The sequence below is a fragment of the Rousettus aegyptiacus genome, unplaced genomic scaffold, assembly GCF_014176215.1.
Source record: "Rousettus aegyptiacus isolate mRouAeg1 unplaced genomic scaffold, mRouAeg1.p scaffold_m13_p_6, whole genome shotgun sequence".
In the NCBI taxonomy this organism is placed as follows: Eukaryota; Metazoa; Chordata; class Mammalia; order Chiroptera; family Pteropodidae; genus Rousettus; species Rousettus aegyptiacus.
Window position 1 is genome coordinate 103902239 of NW_023416309.1, and position 17649 is coordinate 103919887.

Sequence of the window (17649 nt, forward strand, 5' to 3'; positions counted from 1 at the left end):
AAGACTTGTCCGAGGTCACACAAAAATGCGAAGCCTTGTCTGTCTGACCCCCGAGCCCTCAAGCTCACCTTGATGTCCTCAGGCTCCGAGAAGGTGTCTGTCTCCTCCTCCGTCGGCATCTCCAGGTCGGACTCCTCGGAGGCAATGGGCACGTGGATGGTCAGGTAGGGGTTGTTGATGAAATTGAGGTGGTCCAGCTCGATGCTGGGGGGAGGCCCGTCAGCCAGGCCCACGTGGTTCAGGATGTTGTTGTCCTTCTTTAGGTCTTTGTCGCCCTCCTCGGGTGGCGGCTCCTTCTCGTCCTCCGGGCCACTCTCCCCGGCCCCCCCGGGCCCTCCGATCTTGAGCGTGATCTCCTTGGGGCTCAGGACCTGGCCGTGCAGCAGCCCCAGCAGGAAGGTCTTGACGAAGCCAATGCCCCACTTGATGCGCCCGATCGCAATCTGCAGGTTGTTCATCTCGCCGTCCTCGTCCGAGGCTGCCAGGCTGTCGGCGCTGAAGGAGCTCAGCAGCAGGGCCAAGAAGAGGTTCAGGACCTGGGGGTCAGGGGTTGGTGGAGCCTGAGCTCAGACCCCGAGCCCCCGAGGGTGCCACCTTCAGAAAGCATGGGGTCCTCGGGCCTCCAGGTCTGACCTACCCCATGCCAAGCGTCTAAAAGGACGTCACCTAATGAAATCCTTACGACTGCTCGTGGAGGTGGGAACATAAAGAGACTGAGGGTTGGGCACAGGGTAGGACTCTGCCGAGGCAGGGTTTGGGGAGGCCCCCTGGATGACAGACTGGGGCTCTTTCTGGGACACTGTCCTCCACCTCCATTGCCAAGAGATGAAGAACAAAGAACAGGGTGCATATCTCCAAGCTTCCAAGATTTCCTGAGAACCTGACTCTTTCAAGCCTTCTCTTGTCTGTTAAGTGGGATTTTAATAGACCCCGTGCTCCTGGAGCTCAGAGGCACGTTTCTTATTGCTCTGGAAGGGATTTTTGACCTCCTGCTATTCACCCCCTTTTCTCCCCGTTAGATTCCCTGCTCCACTTGGTTCTCTTCCCATGGCCCTGATGAAAGGGACTTGAGAGGCTACTGGTCTAGCCCCCATCAACATTATCTTCCAGTGGATGAACATTTAGTGCATTGGAACAAGTGGCCCCAGGGAGCCCCTGCCTAGCAGAGACAGACACTTGATGTGACAAATCCAGCGCGTGGGTTTGCGCGGCAGCAGAGACGGGCGCGGAGGTTTTGAAGCCACACTGCTTGGCTTCGAACCCCGGTTTACCAACTGTGCGTCCTGAGGCAAGGCACATCACTGCTTTGTGCCTTAGTCTTCTCATCCGTATAACGAGGATGATTTCAGTACCTCCCGCCTTGCATTGTAGGAATTAAAAGATCAGTGCAAAACAGAGCACACATGTCGGCTGTTACGCGTGCAATAATGGAAGGCAGGGCCGGGTCCTTTTTCTGGGGGCTTTGGGGAGGGCCCGGGTGGGCGAGTGGACACAAGGGAGCAGGGTACATGTGAACTGGCCACCCTTGCCCGTCTCCTCCTTGTGTCTCTCACTGTTTGACTTTCACCAGTGTCTTCCAAGGTCTTTTTGTCATTGTCTTAACTGTCATGTTAACACAACATCTTTAAAATATATATGTTGTATATTTTCTCTTTGGGAAAGTGTGCTGGCAGGGGGTGGGTGAGGGGGTTCCGCTCCATCTCTATGCCTCTAGCTACGTTTCTGCCTTTGCCCTCCACCAAAATTTATTGGTCTTTCTTTCCCTCTTTCAGGGAGAGGTGTCCAGTTGCCAGAAACACATCTGAGATGGGAATTAGCTGCTCTCTGGGTCAGCAGGGTTTGCACACGGCTCCTGCCTGGGACAGAAATAGCCTCCTCAGGCAAGGCGAGGAGAGGAGGGCCAGCGGGAGGGGAATAGACTTCACATTCCCCTGGGGGCTCTGAGGGGTGGGGTACCTATGGTCTAGTCACTTCCTCTTCTTCACAGACACCCAGAGGAAGTACCCAAGTGCCATGCACATAGGGGACTCAGGTCCCCACACTCCCTAGCAGAGTGCCCCCATGCGCTCCGGAGACATCTGCCCTGAGCCCGGGGGAGGGCGGGGACAGTGCCCAAGAAGCCGACAGTGCTGCCTCCCTCAGCCATGCCGCTCCCTCTGAGCAAAGCGGGAGAGCCGCAGAGCTGGGCCAGAAAGTGGTGCCGTGTGTGTGCGCGCATGTGCGCGCGTGTGCACACGCGCATGCGCACACGCGTTCGTGCATGTGATCGGAGGGCGTGGGTGACATGCACACAGAGGCAGTGCAGTAGCTCCAGACTCTGGAGCCATACTGCTTGGGTTCGGACCCTGCACAGGTTGCTAAGTTACCTCCCTGAGCCTTTGCTCCCTGATCTACAAAGCAGAGATGGAGACGTGCAAAGTGCTCCGAATGCTGGGTAAATGCTAGAGGTCAGCCGTCATCGGGGTTGCTGGTGATGCCATTTTCTCTGTCACCATCACCGCTATTGTTAATCTCACTGCTATTGGAGTTACCCAGATCCAGGGTCTAGTCCGGGCTCCTTTTCTCACTATCTATCTGTATAGTTCTGGGCAGTGCCTCCTCGAAGCACAGAGCTAACATTACCTGCCTTGCTGAATTGTCCAGAGGACTAGTGATAATGTAAACAAAGCCCTTTGAGCAGGGGCTGGCATGGCAGGAGCCCAGTCCTCAGATGCTGATGGTGGGGATCCACACCGCCACTGCGCCCCCGCGAATGCCCCTGGCCGCGGGGGCCGAGCGTTTTACTAAGCACGTAGACGTGTGCCATGGATCCCTCGGGACCACCCGGGGAAGTAGGTCACCGCCATTAGCACCTCCAGTTTCCAGATAAGAAAAACTAAGGGCAGAGAGGTTAAGTAACTTGCTCAAGAAGTCCCAGGCAGTAGCGGCAAAGTGGGGGCTTGAACTGTCTTAGAGTTGTCCCACACACAGACGGACCCTTTCGGTCACCCTCAGGCCCTTAAACTTACATTCACAAGCCGGGAGCCTGCTACCGGCACCCTAATCCCACCCCAGAGCTCTCCCCGGCATCTTGCCTCTCCTTCTCTACTCCCCGAGGCCTCCCTCCGTGAGTCCTCCCGCCTAAATGGCCCTTGGGGGCTCAGGACCTTATCCCATGATCTCCTCCTCAGTCGAGGTGACACCCCCCTGCCCCTCCTCAGCTTGCTCCTGCCCCAGCCGGAGCTCGGTGACATCTGAGAAGCGCTGACCCAGCAGCCTGAGGATTCCACAGGTCTTTGCAGAACGTGGGGACGTGCGTCTCCTCACCCCATTGCCCGGGGCAGTGCCCGCCACCGCATCGGGGCAGCTGGGCACAGCATTCCTGGTAGGACAGACCCCCACCCCACCCAGGGAACAGGAGGAGTCTGGGTCGGCAGGGAGAGGAGAGACGTCTCCCAGGCCCCAGCCACAGAAATGCTCGTCAGTTGGCCCACGGCCCCACGGCTCTGTTCCTCATCGGCCCCTATACCTCCGCCCCGCACCAGCCCCATGTGCCAGGCCCTGAGCCACAGAAAGTGGCAGGATGAATGCAGTTTATGCCATCTCCGGATTCTCTCAATGCCGACGCCTGTTTCCCAGGGACAGAGGAGGGGAGAGGGTGGGAAGAGGACAGGAGGCCCAGGAGCTCCTGAGACCAACCCCTCACTGTGCCTTCTCGGACACTGTCACGGCCACTCCTCCCAGCTACCTCAGAAGGTACCCACCATTTTTCTTACGTGTGGAGTTAGAGAACCCAGCTGACCAGAGAGCAGTCATGAGTTCAAGGTCACACAGATGGCAAAAAGGAGCTGGGACTGGAATGTGGATCTGTCTGACTACAGTTATTATGTTACTTTACCCAAGATAACTAGGTTTCAGCAGTACTACTCAGTCCCGTCCCTGGGCCAGAGGCAGTGGCATCACCAGGACCTCATTAGAAATGCAGATTCCCAGGCCCGGCCCGGAGCTGCCGAACCAGACTCTGGGGGTGGCGAGGCAGGAATCTAGGTTCTAAGAAACTCCCAGGTGATTCTTAAGAGGTAGAAATTTGAGAGCCACTGGATGAAACCACAAAAGATTACCATTTGGAGTGGGGCAAGGGAAAGGTAGGAAAGAGCCGAGTATCAGAGATTTCATAGAGTTCAACTTCCTAGGGAAGGGGCCCTCGAATGACAGCCCGATTCAAACAAAGGAAATAAAGGGACGCCACGTCCCAGACACGTGCATTTCCCGGGCGAGGGTGGGGGAGCCGCCCAGCCGGCCTCACTCACCACGAGGTTGCCGATGACCATGACCATGAGGAAGACGGTGAGGCACATGGGTTGGCCGGCCACCTCCATGCAGTCCCACATGGTCTCGATCCACTCGCCGCACAGGATGCGGAAGACGATGAGGAAGGAGTGGAAGAAGTCGTGCATGTGCCAGCGCGGCAGGCTGCAGTCCGACGAGATCTTGCACACACACTCCTTGTAGCTCTTGCCGAACAGCTGCATGCCCACCACGGCGAAGATGAACACAATGATGGCCAGCACCAGCGTCAGGTTGCCCAGCGCCCCTACCGAGTTGCCGATGATCTTGATGAGCATGTTCAGCGTGGGCCACGACTTGGCCAGCTTGAAGACCCGCAGCTGCCGGCGGGGGGAGGGGTGAGGGCAAATGAGGCTCGGGGACCCCTGGCCCGGCCCCATCCTTGGCAGAAAGAATCATCTCAAAGATATCTACCTCCCATTCCCTGAGAGATCGGAGGCCTCAGTTTCCCTCTCTGCTCAATGTGAACATTCACATCCTACCCACCACCTTATGCTCTTCATGTGTTCGACAGAAAAAAAAAAAAAAATGTCCGTATCTGTTAAAGACACAGACTCAAGTGTTTACAAGTGAAATTACATGCTGAGATCTGCTTTAACATACAACTCCCACATAAAGTCGTGGGACGGGTGAAACGAGAACTTTTGAAGCTGGGCGATACGCACATAGAGGTTTATTACACTCTCTATATACTTTTGTGGATGCACGAAAGGCCCCATAATAAAGTTTTAAAAAATATTAAAAACGCTCCTATGGGGTGGTGGAAAGGACGCAACTTCAACGTTCCACTTTCACTACACTGAGGTTCCCAGGCCTCAGCTTTCAGGTGTGTAGAATGGGCTGAAAGCCTCATTCCACTGCCTCCCAGGGTCACGAAGGGGGTCAAGCTCCTGGGCTGTCGTTTGGCGCCCTCAGCAGCCCTGTGTGATAATGGCGGGGCCTCCCTTCCTCCCCGTTTCCTGAGGGTGGTGGAGTGGCATGCAGGAGGACGCAAGGGCTTCTCCTCCCACCTTCCTGGGTGACCTCGCCCTGCCCCACCTCAGCCTCAGCCAGGGGGGCCTCACGCACCAGACGGAAGGACCGCAGCACCGACAGCCCCTGCACGTTGGCCAGGCCCAGCTCCACCAGGCTGAGGGTGACGATGATACTGTCAAAGACGTTCCAGCCCTGCTGGAAGTATTCGTAGGGGTCCATGGCGATGAGCTTCAGCACCATCTCCGCTGTGAAGATGCCCGTGAAGACCTGTGGGGCGCAGTGCGGTCCCTGTCACAGAGTGTCAGGGAGCACACGGCCCTGGAAGTCTCCCACCCTACTCCCACCTGCTGGCCGAGGGGAGCCGTCCCGAGCTCTGAGGGGCCAGGCAGTGGTACCTACGGCTGACGTGTACGTGGGAGAAGAACAAGAATGGCCATGCCACAGGGCAGACAGGGGCCACCCAGAGACCTGGAGTCAACTGTTTCTGGCCATGTGACCGTGGGCAGCCACTTAATTCTTGGGGACTCACTGTACGCATAATAATATCGAACACTTTCTGGTTCGTATCATGACCTTGGGAGTTCGCTGATTTCTACGTAGTTGGGAGGGATTAGCACACTGGTCACAGAGATGAGAAAACTGAGGCTCGAAGTTGATGGCAAGCGCTCAGTCGCACTGCCCACATGGCATGGGTCAGGTCTCGGACCTGCTTCCTTCAGTCTCCTGTCTCTACGCCCTACAGCCTCTCTACCCTTGTTGGCAGGAGTCCCAGGAGCCAGCAAATCTTGGTGGACTCAGAAGTCTAGGGCAGGGGCCAAAGAGGGGACAAAATTGGGAACAATGAGAAGGCCAGAGCTGTCCCCTAAAACCCTGGGGATGGAGTCTGAGGGCTGCAGAGCAGTCTGAGGGAGGCATGGCCCCCCTCCTGCCGGGCACCAGCTGCCCTGGGCCCACAGCCTGCCCGGGCACATGCTGGGCCCCGCCTAGACGCTGTCCCTGGCTATAGCAGGTGCCCAGACGACAGCAGAGTGTGGGCCGGGGGTGGGCAGGCGGCGGGCTGGGCCCATCACGCACACCCTGGCAGCTGCGCCAAGTCCAGAGCGCAGGCTGGCCCCTCCAACCCAGCCTGGCCCAGGCTGCCCAGGGCATCTCCCTGGGACAGACCTGCCTGCCTCACAGGATCTGCTTCCCACCCAGTCCTGCCCTGTTCCAGGCCTCAAATATTACTCTCCCCAGGCCCCCCACCCTCAGGGGTGGGAGGAGCATCTTGCCCATTTGCCATCCTGAAAAAATCTGGAGGGAGTTGGGAAGGGCAGGCGAGGGCTGAGGGAGGAGGTGGCTTTTGTCCCTTTGTCAGGCTCCACCGGGGCTGGCAACAAGGTGATAATGCTCCTAATGGGCAGGGATAAGCAGGCGGATCAGTGTGTGTCAACAATAGTGGGGCAGGAAGGGCCAGAGAGGGGAGCAGGCCTGGCCGGGCTGGGAAGATGGTAGCGGGAAGGGAGGCTGAAGGTTGGGGGACTACGCCCGGGGGCCTCCCGGGCGAGCTGGGCCCTCGTGGGCCTGGGTGCCCATGGCTATATGGACCACTTCCAGGTCCCTTAGTCACTCTCAGGCCCACAACAACCACTGAAAGTGGAGAGGCTTGTCACCCAGCTGTCCCCCACACCCTTCCACGCCCCAATGGCCCCGTCTCTGCCTTTAGGGCGTGGCCTGGACCCCAGAGCCCCCGGAGTCCCGATCTTAAGGATTCCAGCACCTCATCCCCACTCTCAACCCTGAAACCCAAATTCTGCATCCCACGGATCAGCCCAGGCACCTCTCTTGTACACCAACTCACTTCCCCCATACGCTGGGGAAATAACCGCAGCCTGTCCCCATATGCCCCTCAACAGCGCCCCGTAGCTCCACGCAGACCAGATGGCCCCGTCGAAGCCTGCGTCCCCTCCCCGTCCCGTCTGGGAATGACCGCCCCTCCCCCGGCCTCTCCCTACCAGGTTGCCCACGCTGAGCACGTGGTCAAAGTGCTCTGTCATGGGGTAATGTTCCATGGCCATGAAGAGGGTGTTGAGCACGATGCAGATGGTGATGCCCAGGTCCACGAAGGGGTCCATGACTATTAGGTGGACGATGTTCTTGAACTTCACCCATGGGGTGCAGCAGTTCCATATGAGCACTTTGTGGGAGCACTTGTACCACCACGGGGGGCACTTCTTCTGGGCCTCTTCCAGCTCTGGGAGCAGAGCGGAAACAGGCACCTGACGAGGATCCGCCTCTCACGTGCTACCTTCCACCACCTAGATCTTTGGACCACCCCCCTTCCAAGCCCCGTCCCATAGATCGCCACGTCTCAAACCCCGCCCCCTCAGAAACGCCTACTCCAATTCCTTTCCGTGCCCGCCCCTCCGGGCTCCGCCCCTAAAGGCCCGCCCCCTTAGCGAGTTTTACCCCAAGCCCTTTCTCTAAATGCTCTGCTTCAAGATCTGCCTTCTTGACACACCCCACAAAGCCCCGCCTCTCGGTGACTCCCACTCCTGCCAGTGGCCCCTTAAGGCTATGACCCCCGCCCTGCTCTGGCTGGGCCAGAGGGTCCCCAGGGAGTGGTGGGAGGTCATTGCTGAAGGTTGGGTCCCAGTTCCACCTGCCGCTGCCTGATGCTACTGGGGATCACAGAGATCCCCTGTGGGCTCTTTCGCCTGCTGGCAGTAATGCCACGCCCCACCCCCGGACTGTCCCTGGACACACCGTCCTTTCCCACCAGAGCTGCTTTCTGGAAACAGCCCCTGTTCTTGCCGCCCCAGCTCTAAAGCCCTGGGGCTCCATCGGGCCCATGGATAAAACTGTTCCCTCTCTGGGCCTTCCAGGCCTCTTCGGCCTGTGGGAGTCCTTGGGCTAGGCAACGACCTCGGTTAATTCCCACCAGACATTCATAAGGTAAGTGCTATTAGTGCCTCCCACTTCACAGAGGAGCAAAGGGGATTGGAGTGGGGGGCAGCCCCATGGGCACCTAGGTTTGAGTGCATGATTGGGGCACCACAGGGGTGGGGGTAGCTGACTCTTACTGCTACCCAAAAATTAGCAAACTGGACCTCAAAGTTTGCAGATTCTAGTCTGTGTGTAACGCCTCCCCCACCCCCAACGGGGGTGCTGCGGCAGGCGTGATTGGCATTGCCGGAACTTCTCACAACCATCCCAGTAAGGGCAGCAATGAGCGACCTCCTCTGTCAGCTCCGCCCAGCGTTCCCTGGGGCATTCTCTGGCAGGGCACACGGATACCTGGATGCCTGACATATAAGGTCAGGTGACATGGTGCCCTCTAGAGGTTTGCAAAGTCCTCTGGGACCTCCAAGTCCTTCCTGGCACAAAGCAAGTTGCTTGAGAAGGGGACCAGATCTCTTCTATGACAGATTTCCTTCCTTCCTTCCTTCCTTCTTTCCTTCCTTCCTTCCTTCCTTCCTTCCTTCCTTCCTTCCTTCCTTCCTTCCTTCCTTCCCTTCCACCCTCTCTCTTTTCTTCCTTCCCTTCCTCTCATCCACCCATACACCTATGTCTCTTCCCATTCATTAATCTTTCAGCCCATCCAACCGTCTGTGTGTATGTATCTACCTTCTCTTCATTACCTCATCCTTATTCTCCTCCCGAGACTCGTGGAACAGCATGGGGATTTGGGGGAGTCTGTGACTCTGTCTGGGTCTGGGTGGAGTCTGACCTTTGGCCTTTAACTTTTACCCAGAGGACATTTGAGGAGCAGGATCTCCAGTTTCCGGAACATTGGGCCTTCCTGGTTAGTATTATTATCCTGTTTTTCACCGTTGCCTTGGCAGCCCCCAGGCCCTCCCGGAAGCCCCCAGTTCCCACAGCAGCCCGGCCTTGTAGCCAGAACTGGGCCGGGTTAAGCCAGGACTATATTTATCATGGCCATTTCTTCGATGTCCATATTAAGTTACTGTCCTGAATCTGGGCCCAGCCAGCCCCACCCCCACCCCCCAGGAACCCGAGTGGCCTGACGGGCATGGCGGGCAGAGTAGGACAGGTATGGGGGTGCCAGGCACTCACCCTCCATAGCCTCCGAGATGCCACTGTCTGCGCTGCAGCTCTGCCTTGGGGGCCCCTTCTCCCCCGGCAATGTATCCAGGCTGCCATTGCAGTCTTTCCCGTGGGCTGGGTCACCGTCTGCCTCCCCATCTTCCAGAGCATGGGCAGCCTTGGCCTAGGGACCAGCAAGGAAGATGGCATGAAGTCCATCTCTGAGCCAGGGGGATGAACTAATTGATTCTCGGCTTCCTCCTGAGTCCTTAAGGGTGGGGGCCCCTCTTCTTGGCCTGCACTGAGCTTAGTGCAGAGTCTTTGTCACATACGGAGAAACTGAGGCATGGAGCTGCAAAATACTCTTTCTATTGCCTGATGCCTCCTGACACACCAAAGCCCCCGGCCTGAGGCCTCTGCTGCCCCTGCCTTGAAGCCCCTGCCCCTTCCTCTCCCTCATTCTCAGCCTGCCTGGGAGAATGCAGGCTGAGGGGCAGGGAGGTCCCTGGGTCCTTGGCCTCCTCTCCCCCAAGTCCAGACCTTCTCCAGCTCCTCCTGCTGCTTTTTGAATTTCTCCAGCATCTGCTGAAACTCCTCTTCTTTCTCCTGATCCTCAGCCAGGGTGGCCTCGTTCTGCTCAGCATATGCCATGGCCACCACGGCCAGGATCAGATTGATCAGGTAAAAGGAGCCCAGGAAGATGATGACCACGAAGAAGATCATGTAGGTCTTGCCGGCTGCCCGGAGGGTCTGGGAGTGAGGACAGGACAAGGGAGTGTCACATGGCCTACTCCCTGCTTTCACCCACCACCCCTCTCCACACTCATTGCCCAGATAGGTAAAGAGAGAGGGTCCCTCACAGGGAGGCGATCCGAGGCAGGGCATAGTCATCCTTGGCAGGCTACACTACAGATGCTAGTTGTTATTATTATTGCTTTTTTCATTACCATCCTCAGTGTCAGAAACGTCACCAAGGACCAGAAGGCCCTGTCGCCCTAGACTCAACCTGCTTGCCCTACAAATAATTGTATATGGGCAGAGTTGAATTTCTGAGCTGCCCTACTAGTCACTGTGAGGACCGGGAGGTCTGTGCCGGGCCCAGATCTCATAAAGGTAGAAAGGGAAAAAGATATCGTGGCTCAGATCTGGGCAGGTGCCCAGTATTGGAGGGCTCCAAGAACCTGTGTGAAGGGGCACTGAGGGGGTCCCACAGAGGAGGCATCTTTGCCAGGGGCCTCGCCAGGCCCCGAAGAGGCTATGGGAATGGTGGGACGTGGCTATAGGGCCGAAGAGCAGTGTGAGGGCAGTTGTACCAGCTGAAAGAGGTTCTCCCAATAGTCCTGTGTCATGAGGCGGAAGAGAGCCAGGAAGGCCCAGCTGAAGGTGTCATAGCTGGTGTAGCCATAATTGGGGTTCCGCCCAGCCTTTATGCACTCGTAACCCTCGGGGCAGTGCCTGGGGATAGAATGGGGACTGGTTTTAGGGAGGGAGGAAAGCTCCAACTGGGAGATAGATGGGGAGCCCCAAGGGAAAAAAAATCCTTCAGTCCCCAAAACAAGAAAGTGTTCCATCCACGCCCATGGGTTTTCCTTACATTCTCATTCATCCAGGTCCTTGGCCCTAATCAGCCCTTATTTTCAAATACCCCAGGGGCACCTTTTTCCATATGCCTAGCACCACTCACCCAGCATCACTGCTGTTCCCACAGAGCAAGGCATCCAGGGCGCCCTCCAGGAAATAGAAGTTCCCTGTAGGAGTCAGAGGACACAAAAGAAAACATGTCAACCACGTGGGCACGTGTACCTACTGCACACCTGTGGACATAAGTGTGTGGACCACACCAAACGGATTCTCTCCAGGTGCCTCTCTCCATCCTTTATGCAACCCCAAGTCCCAAGGTCTCTGGGTAGATACGTTGCAGGGAGCTCAGCTCCAAGTGGTACCTGCTCAGTGCCTAGTGCAGCGGTCCCCAACCTCTGTGGTACCGGTGCTCCTATGAGAATCTAATGCCTGATGATGTGAGGTGGAGCTGAGGTGGCGATGCTAGCTCTGGGGAGCGGCCGCAAACAGAGACGAAGCTTCGCTGGCTCGCCCGCCACTCTCCTCCTGCTGTGCAGCCCAGTTCCTAACAGGCCACGGATCAGTCGGTGCCAGTCCGCAGCCCAGAGGTTGGGGACCCCTGGACTAGTGTGCGTGTACGGTTGGAATACAGCAGGGCACGAAGAGACCAGAGGAACACGTACGTGGGTGCGTGGGGGCTACCGTGTACCTGCGCGGGGCCCCTGACCAAGGGCTGAGGTAGGGAGCAGAAGAGGCTAGACTTCAGGGTACCAGGTTAGAGAGTTTGCCAGTAGGCAACGAGAGGACTAAGAGTGGCTGTGTGAGAACTGTGTCTCATGTGCACATACCTACGAAGTATGAGTGCGTGAATAGGATGTGGGCGTCTCCGCGCCTGCCAGCATTTGAGGGGACCAGGGAGTGTGTAGGTTAAGGCATAGGGAATACAGACGATTGGTTTTTACAGTGAAAGCTTCAGGATTTTCAAAGCAGTTTGGCATTTGTTGCCACATTAACCCTTTGAGAAAGGTATCGTCATCTCAGTTTTATAGGTGAGGATTCCAAGGATCAGGGAAATCAAGTGACTTGTCAGACACGTGGTAAGTGACGGGTTTAGGCTCAGGCCCTCCCTATGCTACCTGTCTCCCAGGGGGGCTGCCCTCGGGGCTGCGACCGGCCCCACAGCCTTCCGGCCTCCGTTCTCACCTTCATCGTTGATGTAGGCATCCCAGTCAAAGGTATAGTTGCTGGCCTCGCTCTCCTGGCCGCTCCAAGTGTCATTGCCGTACCACGTGTCATTGCCGTACCATGTGGCGTTGGTGTCGTTGAAGGGCGGGGGCCAGCGCACACACTTTTGCCGCAGGTTTCCCATGAAGAGCTGCAGACCCACCAGGGCGAAGACGCTCAGGCAGAAGACGGTGAGGATCATCACATCCGACAGCTTTTTCACCGACTGGATCAGGGCCCCCACGATCGTCTTCAGTCCTGACCAGAGGGAGCGGGGAGCGGACAGGGCAGGGTTGTGACTCACTCCCTTATCTCTCCAGGGTTTTGCCTGCCCCAACTCCCTCAAGACTTGACTTACCAAGGACACCACCTCCCTGAAGCCTTCCCAAATTAGCCCTACCCTTCCGAGATCTCGTTCTCAATTAGGAGCCTTTGGATGGCCACAGAATCTCAGCCACTGGAAGGGTGGATTATAAAGATATCACAGGCTGCCGCCTGACCCATAGAGCACACAGTAGGGCTCAATACACGTCTCTAGGTCAGTATTCCCAAAGGATATTTGTACAGGGCCCTAATCTTCCAAGTTGTGCCCTTAAAAGGGGGGTTCAATAAAGTTCAGCCTTAGTCTATGGCCATGCCACCCTGAACAAGCTCAATCCTGTCTGATCTCTGAAGCTAAGCAGGGTCAGGCCTGGTTAGTACTTGGATGGGAGACCACCTAGGAAGACCAGGTGCTGTAGGCGGAAAAAAATAAATAAGAATAAGGGATCATAAACTGACAAGGTCCTTGCAATCTGTGAGGTCAACCAAGGGTTACCTCACCTAAAAATAATAATAATAATAATAATGATGTTCGGCCTTCTGTAAGCACGTCCCTTTTGGGTCTCCTTCCTAAACTGCAGTGTGACGGCTTTGAACTAGAGGAGAACGAAGGTACTTTCTAGCACGGAGACTGAACGATTCCCCCTCCTCCCAGAGCCCGTGCGCCATCCCTTTTCAGATCTTCTCTCTCTCCTTTAATGAACCTTCTCCTGTTTCTCCACAAGCTTTTTTTGAGGGTCTGGATGATCTGGATTCTATTTATTTCTTGCTTCTTGATGCATTGCTTTGGCATTGCTGGCCTCGTGGCTCAGCGGGTAAGCGGCATGTTCCCCACGGAGCCCTCGGGACTTTCCATCACCGATCCCTTTGTGTCTGGCTGGAGGTCTCTGCTCTGCCCCATCTGCTTGTTTTATTTAACACACAGACACACAGACACACACAGACACACACACACAGACACACACACACACACACACACACACACACACACACACATGCCAGGCACTGGCTTCTAAGTACCTCATTGATATTAAAGCATTTAATCCTCATAACAACCCAGTGTGTGGCACTATTATTATCCACATTTTACAGATACCACCTCTCAGGTGCCTGGCCTCCCACCTGGGGCCCCTTCTCCTCTCTGGCCATGGAACCCTTCTGTGCCCAGGCTTTGGTGTGTGTCCTACGAACACAGCCTGGGAGTCTTGTGACCCTGGGTCAGGCTCCTGGGACTTGAGTGTCAGCTGACCCGGGCAGAGGGCCCCAGCACCTCCCTAGTACCTGGGATGACAGTGATGGTTTTCAGGGCCCGCAGCACCCGGAAGGTTCTCAGGGCTGAAATGTTGCCCAGGTCCACGAACTCCGTCACGTACCTAGGCCGGGGGGGGCAGGGGTTGGGGTGAGAGCTGTGTCAGAGCTGGGCGGGGGGAGTGGCTAGGGGGCAGAAATCAGGAATCCTTACAGTTTGGGTTTTCACAGGGGGTCAGGGGGTAGGTCAGACACACCAGGGTTCCCACGGGGGCCTGAGAGTTGGCAAAGGCACTGCGGGAGCTTTGCTGGGGAGTGGGGATGGCGACAGCAGCCCAGCTCTCCCAGTGGGCGAGGAGGGCCTGTGGGACTGGGCTGCCACGTGTGCTTGTTGTACAAGGCATGTGGCGGGGCAGCAGGAGAGCCTCCAGGCGGGACCCCAGCAGCTCCCAGAGAGGCACAGCTCTCTGCGGGCACACCTGGACCGAGGCTCTTGCAGTCCACCCCTCTGAGACAGGCGGCCCGCTCAGCTGCCCTCTTTGAGGCCCGGCCCTCTCCCCTCCCCACCCCCAGCCTCGCCTCAGCCTCAGCATGCCCTCGGCCCCTGCTCACGCCATCATGATGACACTGAAGTCCAGCCAGTTCCAGGGGTCCCGGAGGAATGTGAAGTCGTCAATGCAGAAGCCTCGGGCCAGCATCTTGATGAGGGACTCAAAGGTATAGATCCCTGTGAAGGTGTACCTGGTGGGAACAGGGCCGCCCAGGGCCAAGCATGTCATGCCCAGGCAGGGGTATGGGTGGCAGTGATGGACCTCCCAGGGAGGAAAACCATAGAAGTCAAATATGCTACCCAGGGGCCTGAGGACATTGGTGAGGGTGGCGGTGTGTGCCATCCTGCGGGTTTAAGGTATTGATGGGGTGACAGTGACAGTATGTGTCTCCCTGGAGGACAAGAGCAATATCACTCTGAGCGGGTTCAGAGTGCAGACCCCTGGAATGGGCTGTGTCCCAGGGCCGGCCGGGGTGGGGGAGTGGGAGGGGGAGGGACAGACTTACTCCACGTTCTTGGACCAGGGAGGAGGCTCACTCATGGTCATGAACACGCAGTTGGTCAAGATGGTGATCATAATGAACATGCTGAACAGCGTGGAGGGGAAGGTCAAGGAAAGCGAGAGAGCAGGTGGGGAGGGGAGGTGGACAGAGGGCCTCCTGCCCAGAGCTCCCCCTTCCGCTGTCCCTAAGCCCTCCCTGCCTCTCCCCGCCCCCGCGCTCGCCCCACTCGGGCAGGATATGAGTGGATGAGCACCTTGATGGCGCCTCGTCTGACGATGCTGAAGGGGCTCAGCATGTAGAGGGCGGGTGTGGCCGAGAAGCGGAAAATGGCCTTGCCCTTGTTGAGCACGATGAAGGTCTAAGGCAGGGAGAGAGCAGTGAGGCCTGCGGACGGGCAGACAGATGGGCGACAACAGACAGGTAGGGGGACCCTCCCTGGCCCAGACCTTCTTGTCACTATAGTAGGGGTCCAGGTCCTCCAGGGGGATGCCGATAACCTCTGGCGGTGGGTCCCCGTAGATAAGGGGCAGGTTCTTGCCAGCCTCCAGGTCACTTCGCGGCTTCCTCTCAGGCTCCTCGATCTCCATCTGCTTGTTCCTCTGCTTCCGGGCCTCCTCCTCCACCGCCCGCTGTTCTATGGCTGCCAGGGACTCCCGGGTGAACGGGCGCAGGCTTTGGGGGCCCAGAGGCATCAGGGTGGGCAGAGACGGGCGGGCCATCCTTGCATCCTGGGCTCAAGGGCCAGGAGGGCAGCGGACGGCTGGGGTGGCTGTAGCGTGCGGCCTCCCAGGTGTTGGGCAGCCGCCCACCCTGGGTCTGCTGTCTGCTACTCACTTCCTGCCTGTCCAGGGGCCAGGCTGGGGAGCTGGGTGTGCAGGCCCTGCTGGGACTGGGAGACGTGACTGCAAGGCCGGGGCACCGCTGCTGCCACTCAGGTGCTGGATGCAAGAGCATCACCCCCAAGCCTTGCACCGCATTCTCCCCAGCGGGGGGTTGGCTGCCCTCAGGACTGACGGCACACCAAGTGGATCCTCTTCAGGCCTGAGGACTCGGGGTCAATGTCCCAGTGCCCTCAACCGCCTCGGGGGCCCAGGAATCGTTCGGCTTCAGCCTACAAGGACAAAGAGAATCACAGCTGGCTATGCCCACGTGGCCTCTATCCCAAAGCGAGGCTCAGAAAGGAGTCAGACGTGAAATGTGCTGGTGGGTCTGGAGGATGGGCTAAGATGAGGGCCTCGGGGGATCAGCCTTATGCAGGAATGGCAGATGGATTTCATCGTGAGGGCTGACTTGGGCTGAAGATGTGGGCAGAGACCATCAAGGTTGCAACCACAGACAGCTGTGATTGATTAGCAATGTCTGCCAGGGGCATGAGAAAGAAGAATGTGGTGCCTGCCTGTGTTTGCCATCCCTGGCCTGGAGGGAAGGGAAAGATGTGGGGGGTGCGGAGTGTCCTGTCCTGAGCTTTGGGGAAACATGATGTTGGGATGGAAGAGGGAAGGAGGAAGGGCCCCAGGCCCTGCAGAGGGTCCCACCAGCTCTCTTCCACGGGGCCTGTGGGATCTAACCCATGGGGAGGCAGGAAGATGCAGGGCACGTGTTGGGGTGGGGCACAGAGGCTAAGAAGGAAGAGGAGGACATGTAGGAAAGGTCACAGGCACAAGGAGAAGGACAGTTTCAATGGTGGGAACAGGGCTAGAGCTCCTAGGAACTGTTTTTGGCTAGTGGTCCCTGTTTGAACTGGGTGGATAAAGGGGCACACACCAGAAGCTTCAGAGACCTGTGAGTACTATGTGGACTGTTTCCTGGGCCAGTCTCGCAGCTTCTGCTGGCTTCTGCCCGGCCCTTCTGAGCCTGCTCCCTGGAAGGGAGGCAGGGGGGTCAGCTACACAAAGGCCCTGGGGAATGACCCACGTTATCAAGCAGGCACGAGGCCTGCACGGACAGACAGCTCGGAGCCACCCCTCCATCCCAGGGGGCTCAGATAGGTCCCCCCAGAGACACCCAGAGCTACGCCAGGGGGCAGTCCTCTCACAGAGGGCCCACACAGCACTTCCTCAGGCTTGGTCACCAGGTGGGGAGGGCAGCCCAGGGAGCGGCCAGAGCCATTGGGCAGAGCTGGCCACGCCCCGGCCTGGCTGCCCAGCTGCTCCCTACCATCACCCAAGGAGTCGTGTTTCCACGGGGATGACTCTGCTCATTCCTGCTGACCCCGACCCCAGCTGCTTACTGGCCCTATCTTGTGTGCGCGCACATGTGTGTCTGTGTGCGCGCATGCTTGTGTGTGAGCACACATTCACACACATACAGCCAGCCCGGAACCACTCCTCACGTGGACCCCACAGTTGTGCCCTGCCACTTAGCACACACTTGCCTGCCCTCGTCCCCATCACCAGGCATGTATATATATGCCCACGCAGAAGACGTTGATCTGCCAGATGACCCCCGAAGGGACCCCGTGGCTGCTGGGCGTCCTCCCAGTTCACAGGCCCTGCTTGGCAACGATCCTCCTGCTGACGCTGACGCTGCCCACTCTCTGCTCCGTGGGAGCTCACCTCGGACCTCAGACAACCGGAGGCAGACGGACTCTGGCCCCAGCACTTGAATTGACACTTACCGGAGTCACCAGAGGTCCCCAGTGGACAGACTCAGTGATTTCTTCTCAGCTGGCCTCCCCTTTGAACACCTCAAACTGCCACGTTCTTTTCAAAAGAAGAACGTGGCCCGCCCCTCTGGCCTCTCTCCTCTGCCCTGTGAGCTCCTCCATCCTGCTCCCGGAAGGCGCCGCTCCTCCGGGGCCCGGTCTGCGGCCCCGGTTTCTCTTGCAGCACGCGCCTCTCCCCTGTGTCCTTCTCCTCTGCCGCAGGAACGGCCGCCACCCACCTCCTTTCCGTGGTTTCTACGGCTTAGTCCCAC

At 57.8% G+C, this 17649-nt stretch overlaps 1 protein-coding gene and 1 pseudogene across 4 annotated transcripts in view; one reads left to right on the forward strand and one right to left on the reverse strand.

Moving 5' to 3' along the window:
- The window catches only part of SCN4A (sodium voltage-gated channel alpha subunit 4), a 44408-nt gene that overhangs the window by 11715 nt on the left and 15044 nt on the right, over positions 1 to 17649 (reverse strand). For 3 of the 4 annotated variants that reach the window (XM_036222982.1, XM_036222983.1, XM_016128727.2), the window contains exons 2-15: positions 15180 to 15844; positions 14973 to 15091; positions 14737 to 14826; positions 14293 to 14421; positions 13714 to 13805; positions 12091 to 12369; positions 11012 to 11075; positions 10641 to 10782; positions 9868 to 10077; positions 9358 to 9511; positions 7296 to 7534; positions 5395 to 5568; positions 4290 to 4646; positions 69 to 536 (exon numbers count right to left, since the gene is read on the reverse strand). In XM_036222982.1, coding sequence (XP_036078875.1) covers positions 69 to 536; positions 4290 to 4646; positions 5395 to 5568; positions 7296 to 7534; positions 9358 to 9511; positions 9868 to 10077; positions 10641 to 10782; positions 11012 to 11075; positions 12091 to 12369; positions 13714 to 13805; positions 14293 to 14421; positions 14737 to 14826; positions 14973 to 15091; positions 15180 to 15452 — 2790 coding nt within the window. In that variant the 5' untranslated portion in view covers positions 15453 to 15844. Of the gene's footprint in view, positions 1 to 68; positions 537 to 4289; positions 4647 to 5394; positions 5569 to 7295; positions 7535 to 9357; positions 9512 to 9867; positions 10078 to 10640; positions 10783 to 11011; positions 11076 to 12090; positions 12370 to 13713; positions 13806 to 14292; positions 14422 to 14736; positions 14827 to 14972; positions 15094 to 15179; positions 15845 to 17649 lie in introns of those variants that run through there. The other variant, XM_036222984.1, reaches the window with a different exon arrangement.
- LOC118604710 lies at positions 12736 to 12854 on the forward strand (annotated as a pseudogene).